Source organism: Psammomys obesus, unplaced genomic scaffold (genome assembly GCF_907164565.1).
Source record: "Psammomys obesus unplaced genomic scaffold, mPsaObe1.curated_primary_1811, whole genome shotgun sequence".
Taxonomy (NCBI): Eukaryota; Metazoa; Chordata; class Mammalia; order Rodentia; family Muridae; genus Psammomys; species Psammomys obesus.
The window spans coordinates 5,585,154-5,596,235 of record NW_026595981.1 but is presented as its reverse complement, the minus strand read 5'-3'; the positions used below and the strand labels follow the sequence as shown (position 1 = coordinate 5,596,235).

The 11,082-nt window shown below is 44.0% G+C and overlaps 1 protein-coding gene across 1 annotated transcript in view; it reads left to right on the top strand.

Moving 5' to 3' along the window:
* Window positions 1–5,895, top strand: part of Utp6 (UTP6 small subunit processome component) — a 28,257-nt gene extending 22,362 nt beyond the window's left edge. Inside the window, exons 18-19 of the mRNA XM_055620497.1 lie at window positions 3,331–3,403; window positions 4,604–5,895. Coding sequence (XP_055476472.1) covers window positions 3,331–3,403; window positions 4,604–4,758 — 228 coding nt within the window. The 3' untranslated portion in view covers window positions 4,759–5,895. The remainder of the gene's footprint in view (window positions 1–3,330; window positions 3,404–4,603) is intronic.
* The last annotated feature ends 5,187 nt before the right edge of the window (window positions 5,896–11,082 follow it).

The following is an 11,082-nucleotide window of genomic DNA, read 5'->3' as shown; positions in this document are numbered from 1 at the left end:
ATGATGATGATGATGATGATGATGATGATGATGATGATGATGATGATTACTATTATTAGAGTGGAGTACAAACTCCTGGTCCCTTGGTTCAGCCTCTTTCCATAGAGCTGGTAAACAAGCCAAGAGGAGAAAGTCACGCATACAGAATAGAAAACTCAGATGCCACAGGAAGGTTGCCTGCCAGGCTAGGTGAGGTACAGCTATTGCTTTCCTCCACAGCACACTGTTCTGTCTTGGGCTATAGAGTGAGCAACTAATTACTGATTCTGGTGGCGTTAGCTGTAAAATTATGAATAGAATGAAAGAAAAGTCTCCGTTAAAAAGTAATGCACAGCTCAGGATGGTGATGTGTTCTGTGCTTTTAATCCCAGCACTCAGGATCTCTGTTGGTTTGAGGCCAGCCTGTTCTATGTAGTGAGTTCTAGGCTAGTCAGGGCTACATAGCAAGATCCTGGCTTAAAAAAAAACAAAAACCAACAACAAAAACCCAAACCAAACCAACCAAAAAAACCAAACAACCGCAAAACAAAAGAAATAAACTCTCTCTCTCCTTCTTTCCCTCTCCCCATATATATTTTTGGAGACAGGGTTCTTTGTGTAACCCTGAATGTCCTGAATTCAGGGCCTTGCTAATGTCAGAGGAGAGATCCATCATTGAGCTGTATGATTTCCTATTTAAAACAAGAATAATACTTTTTTTTTTTTTTAATGGTTACCTAAAAACGTATTCGTTAAATTCCCTGCCCATGGTTAATTTGGAATGTGTGTGTATGTGTGTACACGTGCACACACACACACGTGCACGCACGCACGAGCTCGGGCGTGTACATGTACATGTATGTATCTGTCGAGCTGCCTCCTGAGCCCTGATATTAAAGGCGTGTGGTAATGTGCCCAGCCTTAAAAAAATGTTTGTTTCCGAGACAGGGTTTCTCTGTGTAGCCTTAGCTGTCCTGGATTCACTTTGTACACCAGGCTGGCTTTCAACTCACAGGGACCCACCTGCCTCTGCCTCCCTGAGCGCTGGGGTTAAAGGTGTGCGCCACCGTGCCTGGCTAAAACGTGTATTTTAAAATATTGTCATGTAGGGGCTGCAGAGGTGGTTCAACGGTTAGGCTCACTGGCTGCTCTTACAAAGGACCTGGCTTTGTTTCCCAGCACCCTCATAACTTCAAACAACTGTTTGTACCTTCTTCTGGCCCCTGTGAACACTATGCACATATATGCAGGCAAAACACTCATAAAAATCAGGTAAACCAATAAAAATTCTTAAAGTCAGATGTGTACTGCCACATATGTTATATATGCTAACATATATGCTAACATGCAGACTTCCAAAAGAATTAGAATTGTTTTCTTAAGATATATTATTCCAAAAGAGTTATAATTGTTTATAGAGGTAGTGAGCTAATGGATGAGTATGCCGGTTTCCTCATAGTGTTCAGCTTGTTTTCTTTGATTTTAGTATTCACTTCGTATTAATTTGAATTTTGAAAAATTAGTAGGGAGGCTGAGCTCCTGTTTTGTGCTGAAGTAGAGTATAGTCTTACATGACGAGACAGTAAAGCATAACGTTTAGTAATCAGTCTCTGGATTATTAATGTAATAATTATGACTTAGGCAAACCACTTAATTGTCAGCCTTACCCTCACCTATATAGGAAGGCTCTCTGCCTGCTAAATGTGTGTGAGAAATATAAGACCCAATGGGCTACTGGATGGGAAAACGTATGTGTAGTGCAGAGTATATTATCCCTTAGTAAAGTGTGTTTGTATTTTTATGCATGTGAGGTTAAACTGACTTTAAAATAGGTGGTTTGGTGAAGGGAGATTCGAATACATTTTTTTTTCTGATTTTCTTAATGGTTTTAGGGATTGAACTCATGAAGTAGTTACTTCATACTAAACGCTTTAAAAAATTCCGTGTATGTGTGTGTCTGTGGAGATTTTTATACAGGAGTGCAGATGCCCTGGGAGGCCAGAAGATGGCCTTGCATCTCCTGGATCTGGAGTTACAGGTGCTTGTGAGCCATAGGACTTGGGGGTCAGGATGGGAACTGAACTCAGGTCCTCTTCAGGAGCAGCAAGTCATCTTGACTGCTGAGCAGATCTCTCCAGCCCCGTACAAAAGACTTAGTTAATTGGGCAGTGGTAGCCAGGACACAGAAGCAGGCAGTTCTCTGAGTTTGATGCCAGCCTGGTCTGCAGAGGGAGTTCTAGGACAGCCAGGGCTACACATACACAAAACTTTAGATGGTGTTAATCTACTTTGGAACTGTACTCAAAGGAATCCCATTTAGTAGTAGAGGTGGAGCTGGAGGTCTAGTTGGTGCTTTCCCAGCATGCACAGAGCCCTGGGTTGGTCCCCAGCTGCACATAAACTGGGAGTGGTGATGCACACCTGTTTTAGCGCTCAGGAGGTGGACGCTAAGGATCAGGAGTTCAAGGACAGCCAGAGCTGCAAAAGCCGTGCTCGCTGTTGTGTTAGGTCATAGCTCGCCACTGTTGTAGAGGTGGAGGACCTGGGAGAATGGGGTCAGTAAATGGGATGGAATGAAGTCTTGTACAATAGCCAACTGTATTTGGCGCCTCAGATGATTTACACTCTGAGGATTAAGACAGGTCACATGGGTAAAGTTCTTATCAGTTCAAACTGTATGCAATCACAAGGACAAGCCACATGTGGCAACGATAGTTCTTCCATGGAGGCATATAAAGGATAACTGAATAACGGATAACTGAATAACAGCAGTGGCAGTAATGGATAATCTGAAGTAAACCCAGATCTGCTATACTGGGAGGAGCACGGAAACACATTCCAAGAACATTTCTGTGTTTTGAAGAAACTGAGGTCACAAGACTCTGCCTTGTTTTCTTTGGAGTGTTCTCACAAACACTCAGAATTCTCCTCATATCTGTCTTCCTGGACTGTTTCAACAGTAGCTCACACATTGTTACTATAACAGTGCTGAGGTGCTCTCCAAGTGAAGAAAGTCAGAGGGCTGGGCTACATAATGAAATTTTGTCTCCAAAAAAGTGTTTTAAGATGGTCATAACTGTTTCAGAGCAAAAATTCTCAAATGGAAGAAGTCTTTAGCATAAGCTATAGAACTCTCTGCTTATTTCTTCTTTTAAATCCTGCTCAGCCCTTCCAGGTTTTCAAGTGTTATTCCTCTACAGCTCCCAAGTTTCACCCTGAAAATGTACTTAGAAACTAGGCTGGTTTGGTCCTTCCCCTTCAAACGCCTCACAAATGGTAGTTGCTTAAAATACAGCCAAAGTAAATCTATGATTAGATGGATGAAGTCAGATCTTCTGCTTGTTTTTATAGGAATCCTGCAAGATGGCAAACCTGAGGGAATATTATGAGAGGGCGCTGAGAGAGTTTGGGTCTACAGATTCTGGTAAGTAAACTTCAGTTGCGGGTGTAAGCATTGCTTGTGCCATCTCTCATCTGTTACATGGTTGGAATTGTGTTTCTGGCTTGCATCCTAGGCCCTTCTTAGAACAACTTCAGTGCTTTTCCTGCCTTCTTTTCCTATGTGTTTTGAGACAGGGTCTTACTCTATAGTCCAGGCTAGCTTGGTACTCACTTCACAGCCTAGACTTGCCTCAAACCTCTGGCAATACTTCTGCCTCCACCTCTGAAGCAAGCCTTGTATCCACTAATTCTCTTAAAAACTCTGGATCAGAGAAAGATTTGCTTGGTTTGGGTCTCTTAAAAAGAAAATTTTATGTGGGCCAGTAAGATAGCTCCATGACTAAAGGAACTTGTTTTCCAGCCTAAAGCCATGAATCTGATCTCTACCTACGTGGTAGAAAAAAAAGGATTGACTTCCTCCATAAGTTATCTTCTGACCTCCACATGTATGTCATGACCTATGTACACACGCACAATATAAAGTAAATAACTTCTAAAAATCATGTGTGGTGGGATATGGTGGCTCATAACTATACTCCTACTGCTGCAGAAGTGGAAGCAGGAGTTTGCCAGAGGTCTAGGGCCAGTCTAGACTATGTAGTGAGTTCCAGGCTAGCTTGGGTTACAGAGTGAGGCCCTGTCTAAAAAAATCAAAACCAAACCAGTCTGAAGCAAGTACTTGTAAAGTAAAAGTTAGTATAGTCCAGCTGTTCATCATAGTAGGAAAGGAGGTACAGTAGGTGCCATCAGTTAGAATAGGGCTGGTTGGCTAGGCGCGGAGCTGACTAGGTAACAGCTGTGCTGTGTCTTTTAAACAGTAGAAAGGAAGCCGGCTGGTGGTGGGCAGTGTGGGAAAGGCAGCACACACCTTTAATCCTAGCAGAGGCAGGCCAATCTCGGAGTTCCAGGCCAAAAAAAGTAGAAAAGAGTTTGAAAGTTTTCCCTGGAAAGAAATGATAAATGTTTGATAAAGGATAAATAGGCTTGATTTTATTGCATTATACAACGCTTAAATATATCAGTATTATATGGTACCTCATTTTATTCATATATATTTTAAATTTTCTTTTATTTATGTGTGGAAGTTTCTTAGACCTTTTTAATTGGCTTCGTATTAAATAATTGAGTTTGCCTTACTAAATTTTCTAATTATGTTTACAGTAATTTTTCTTTTCTTTTAAAGATCTTTGGATGGATTACATCAAAGAAGAATTGAGCCATCCCTTCGGTAGACCTGAGAACTGTGGACAGATCTATTGGCGTGCCATGAAAATGTTGCAAGGACAGTCAGCAGAGCTGTTTGTAGCTAAACATGCCATGCATCAGGCTGGCCATTAGCAAACAGAACTACCAGTTTGCTGAAATTGTATGGCAAGCCTCTGGGCATGTTTGTAATATGAATCGGTATATAAGTTGTCAAGAGGTGGCAGGAGAGCTGATTGATTTTTTTGTGATGTACTTTATCCTGTCATTACTCTTTGGTTCCAGAAAAGAGAACTGCTGCTGCCTGTTAGATGTAAAATACACAGAAATTATACGCTTGAGTTTTATTTCTTGTTCCAGGCTAAGTACACACAGCTCTAATTTAGACTGGGTAGGAGGGAACCAGTTCAAACACAAGAGAAAGTATAGTTTTGTGTGTTCTTTTCTTACTGTGAGAGCCTGATGATACCTGTAGAGATAGGAGGGACTAGGGCTGTGCAGAGCGGACAGTGAGGTTGAACAAAGTGACTTGATTTCTTCTGTCAGAATTGCATTTGTACTTTTAGATCAACCATTCAAGAAATAGGAGCCTTCCTTCTCCTACAGGAAAGAATGGAGACTTGGCGCATGAGTAACAGAGGAGGGTGTGCTGGGTGTTAGAGTAATAGAAAAAATGATTGACAAGCCAAGAACTGTTTGCATGGAGGAGCCCAGCAACAAAAGGACAGGAAGCGAGTGGAGAAGTGTGTCAGTAGGAGGGATGGGGGATGGAAGGGTTGCTTAGAACAAAGGTGGGCTTTTGGGAACAGGGGAGGAAATAAAAAAAATTAATATTTAATTTTTTACAGTTTATTCATTTTATATCCTGATTGTAGCCCTTCCCTCATCTCCTGGTCCCACCTCCCTCCCTCTTCCTCCTTTCACTGTTTTGTTTTTTTTTTTTTAAGGTTTTTTTTTTATAAACCTAAATCTTTATGCCTTTGAGGCAAGTGCTCTATCACTGAGACAGATACCAGCCCTCTTTTTTACTTCTGTTTTGAGTGGGCCTCACTAAGTTCTGGCTGGCCTTGAAAGTCCTCAAGTCCAAACAGGCCTTGAACTGTCAATCCTGCCTCAGCCTCTCAAGTAGCTGAGATTACAGGCCCTGAACCACTCGACCCAGTTTTAATTTAACATTTGGTATCACTGGGAAAATATTCAGAACAAGTTACTTAATCCTAAGCCTTAATTAATGTTACGTATTTCCCATGTTATTAAATGAACTTAAAAACACCTAATGAATTCATAGCATTCCATTGTCTTTATTAATTCCCTGTGGCTAGCCCTTACCATTTGTTATTTGTTTTAATTATAAATGCTTTTGGTGAAGATTCTTGTCAATTGTTGCTGACATCCACGAGCACTTCCTTAGGAGTCTTGTTTGACAGTGAAAGCTGCATCTAGGGAAGAGATAGGAAACACTGATGTTTGGCCAGTTTGCTCTTTTCCAGGGGCAAATGAAAGAGCAACACCCCTGTCCACACTGGGCATTACACATTTCATTTCCATCGTTTTGTAATTTACCGTTTAGCACATGAAAGTGATACATCATCGTTTAAACTGCTTTTTCTTACTAATTATGTTTTTAAAATACATTGAGAATGTTAATCTTTTGTTTGCCTTTCATGTCTTACAAATAGTTTATGAATGTTCCCTTTGTTTGGTGTTTTTGATGCCAGAAGAATTTTTGTGTGTGTGTGATTGGTTTTCCCTTTCCCCTAGCACTGAGATTAGATGTAGGGCTCACACGTGATGTCTGACACACTGCCACGTTACACCCTCAGGTTTAAGCCTTGTGTTGTCTCTCCTCTTGCTGAGGACCGCTGGATCTCTTCCTAACGCAGGCGACTAACTTATATAGTACTAGGTAACCAGTCGGTTTGTTCATTTTGGTTTATGACCCTTAGTATATATTGGGTCTTTATGTAGGTTAGAGTAGTTAGTACATTTTTATTTTAAGCCTTTGTACTGTGATTTACTGCAGACCAGCACTGCTGACTGACCATACCAGGTCTAGCCTGCTGAACCAGTGAGTTTATTGGGGAGCATGGTTGAAAGGTACCATTGAAAAGCCCACAAAAACTGTATCTCTCCCCAGTTTACAGGCAGCCCCAGAAGTCCTCTCCCAACACTAGCTGATTGATTATATAATCTTGGGGTGGGACCTTGTGAATCGTTCTGTACTCCTTGGGTCTTCAGGAGGGAACGCACGAGTGATTCTCTACAGTTGGGTTATTTCTCCTGCAAGCCCTCCCTGTCCCAGGGGCCACCTTACTTGAGGCAACAAGGAGAGTGACCAGGCTCTGGTCAGATACTGTCACAGCAGGGAATGTTTAGGATGTCATTGTTTATGCTGGTCCACAACTTTGGTCAACTGCTGTCATGTAGAATGGGTTACCCCAAAAGACCATCCTTAACTCAAGAAGGGGGACCTAGGTGCTAAGTTCTCATCCATTTGTGAATAAGTTACAGTTGAATTGCAGCCTAGAATCATAGAGTAAATGTGAAGTGATAGGGTGAAGAGTGGCCCTTCAGAGGCCTTTCTCTACCATCAGGCGGGGTCGGGCCATGTCAGCGCTGCGGTGGGAAGGGGAAGTGTTGAAGCTGAAGCACCCAGCGGTACGGGGTAGGGACGACGCAGTTTCAGACCCAGCTCCTTGGCCAAGTATTTGCTGCCAGAGTCAGTATCCAGGAAGTTGGCTCTGTACCAGCAGTGGGCAATGGGAAGTGCTTGCCCCGTCGGCACACGATGCCCTCTGCACTGCACTGCCCATGTTTCTTCTTGACAGGAATCTTTCCCCTTGGCCCGCAGTAGCCATGGCTGAGGCCAGACCTCTGCAGTAGATTCTTTAGCTGGCAGCCGGATCCTGGGTCTCTCCTAGCGGAGCCGCTTCCCAGGCGCAAAGCCTTGGCGATGGAGTTTGGAATCTCGGGCAGCTGTGGTAAGGTGCTGGAGGCCACGTGGCTACCTCAGGCCAGTAGCTGTGGGGCTTGCAGGAAGCTTCTCCCAGCCCGGAAGCCAGCTCTGCCAGCATTTGTAGCCTGAGGGTTGGGTGGGGTGCGGGGAAGTGGGAAGGTGTGGGCACCTGCAGTGGATCAGGGAGAGCCCATGGATGGCAAGCTGAGGCAGGTAATTAAATAGAGGGTTCCCTGCCTACGAAGGCAAGCAAGAGGCTGTGGGAGCCTCTGGTCAATGAGTTGATGCTGAGGGCTGAGCTGGGAACACCTGCTGGGGAGCCTGGGCCCGGGCAGAGCAGGGGAACAGGAGAGAGGGCTTTACCGGGATATGAGCACCAGGTCATGTGTGTTCTTTGATGTGCAAAGAAGCACAGGCCCTTTTAAATTCAGGGTTTCCAGAACGGTGTTTTCATGCTGTGATCGGTGTCCGCCCCTGCTCTATCAGTGAGCTCCTTGGCTCTGTGTTTGAGGTCTGTGTTTGAGGCTGCATCTGGCACCCAGCGTTTTCCCTGGCACAGTGCATATTAATTGGGCTGGTGATCCAAGATGGCACTTACTAGAGGATATGAAGATAGATTTGTAAAGAAAGTCACTTTGGGTGAGACTAATTCTGCACTTTGGGTGCAGAGTTGGGTGAGACTAATTTTGCCAGGGCAGAGCGGGACAGGATGTCCTCTTCCCCATGGAGGGCTGTGGCCTCCTGAAAGTGGAAAAGAGAGAATGCAGGGCAAATGGCCTTGGAATTTGGGTCCCAGAGCAGAAGGAGGCAGACAAATATGTTTAGCAAGTAGATGCGTGTGCATATTGGGCTGATGTGTGGTAGTGGGGGGCTGTTGAAAGTTTCATATTTTGTGTGTACGTGTAGTGTACCGTGGCGTGCCTGGTGCCCACAGAGGCCACAAGGGGACATCAGATCCCTAGGAACTGGGGACGTTACAGACATTGTGAATTGCCCTGTGGGTGCTGCTCCCACCGACCTACCTCCAGCACTCAGCCTCTCATTCAAGGGCTCCACAGATTTCCATATAGCGCCTCCCACTGGGGACCAAATGTTCACACGTGAAACCCTGAGGAACATTTCACATTTATCTTTAATATGGGGCTGATAACAACGATCTCTTAGGGTTGTTCTGAGGAAGGAGTGGGAGGACTGTAGCCACTAATTCAGTAGCCACCAATTCTGTATAAGTTCATTAATTATAGTTAAAGTGAGAAATCCTGGCCATATTTCGTGTGCTTAGGGGGCACACACAGCAAACTGTTCACCAGACGGATTTTTTTATTTTTATTTTTTTACCAGATGGATTTGAAAGCATTTCCAACATCGAAGAAAGCTCTCATGCATGGTGATGGTTGAGACTGGCTTACCCTGTCTGGGAACATGGCTTATCCTGGCTGGGAACGCACTGCAGGAGACTGTTTTCTTTTTTCCTTTAAAACAAACAAACAAACAAACAAACAAACAAAAATAACAAAAAACCTGGACTCTTACAACAACCCTATGTCCATTTTACAGATGAGAAAACTGAGGCACAGAGTGAACTAAAGACAGTTTCCAATTGTTGGAAAAGATGAGTAACCATAAGCCTGTCATTTGACTATTTGGGATGCACATTCCAGAGGCATCTGTCTCAGTGAAAGTCGTGACCGTCTGGTTCCAGAACATTTCACTGCTCCAAAAGCAAATTTTGTGCGTTAGCGCTTACTCCATTTCCCCCACCTGAGTCTACTGTCATTCATTAGCTTGCTGTCTCCATCTGTTTACCTATTCTGGGCAGGAAAGTATGAATTGACTATAAATGGAGTCATGTAATATATGGTCTCTTGGGCCTGGCTTCTTTCAGCTCAGCATATTTTTGAGGTTCATTCATGTTGCAGAATGAATTTCAGCACTTTTTTTTTTTTTCTGCCAATGAATACTTCCATCATTGGGTGAACCACATTTTGTTGATTGTTCTTCATCCATCAGCGGATGGATATCTGGAGTACGTCTTCCTGTTGGTGACTGGGCTGCTGTGAGCGTCCTTGTTTCGTTAGTGCTGTCTTCAGTTCCTGGGGGAGAGGGGGTTCATTTAGAGGTAGAGTTGCTGGGTCCTGTGATGCTAAGTTACTGAGGAATCAGCTAAGGAGCTCTAAGCTCAGTTCCACGTTTACTAATTGGCAGAACAGATCTGAACGCAGCCAGTCTGCCTCCAGGTCCTGCGCTTTGACTGTCACTTTACTGTTTGGAGCTGTTCCGACTTCCACAGCCTCAACACCATGCCTTTTTAGGCAGATTCCTTTCCCACCCCGCTCCCTGGCATCACTAAAGCGCTGTACTTGGAAAGCCATTGTTTTCCTCCAGGCTGTATTCCAGAATCGTGAGGCCTTTTAACAATGTACATTCCGGCTTCCCAGAAGGCACTGTGGGGGCTGCTATGACTGGACAGGCCCTGCTCTTCTCCCTGCACCTCTGGCCTAACTCTCCCTTCATCTGCACCCGCCTTTAATGTTCTCTTTGAGGTGGAAGGGCAGAACTGAAGAACAAAATTCAGTGCCAGCTTGTGTCATCTGCTTGTGGCCTTTGGCTTAACGGCATGTAAATGGCCCTGAATTGTCACCTGTCTGCTCCCCATATAGACTTCAGGACTAGGCAGTTAATGGCCTTGTTTGATACGAAGCATCTTGTTAAAGAAAGATGACCAATTGTGTTTCTAAAAGCATCAACCAAAGAACATTTTTGTAAGCGCTGGGATAACCCAAGAGTGCTGTAGGCTGTGTGACTGCTCTCTTGGGAAGTCAGCCCAGAGTTTAATAAGAACCTGAGCAGACCTGTGGTTTATCAGTTTTAAGGCCTTCCTTTGTTAGTTTCTTAGCCAGTGGAGTCTAGAGCATCCCTAATCACGTGTACTCATGGGAAGGGCCCTCATTTAGAAAAGAAAGGCTGTGCTGTGGAGATGAATGGGGCATTGAGTTCCCGGGAGCTGTCAGAGGAACATGCTGTCCGCTCAAAGAAGAGGCTGACTGCTGTTTTGTCTTTGTGCTTTTGGACTTTTTTTATGTGTATATGTGCTGATCTTATATATTTATGGACAAAGTCTTATTAAATAGTCCAGGCTAGCCTCTAGATCTCCTGACTCAGGCTGGGATTGTATTGCTATGTATTATACCTAGTTTTGGCTTTTAAAAGTTTTGTTCTGTTTTTTTTTTTTTTTTTTTTTTTTTTTTTTTTACTTTTTTGGTTTGTTTTCCCAAGACACAGTTGCCCTGTGTAACAGAGCCGTGGCTGTCCTGGACTAGATTTGTAGAGCAGGCTGGCCTCAAACGCACAGAGATCTGCATATCTCTGCCTCCTGAGTGCTGAGATTAAAGACCTGCATCACCACCACCTAGCACTCCCTTCCTTCTTTCCTTCTTCCTTCCTTCCTTTCCTTCTTTCCTTCCTTCCTTCCTTCCTTCCTTCCTTCCTTCCTTCCTTCCTTC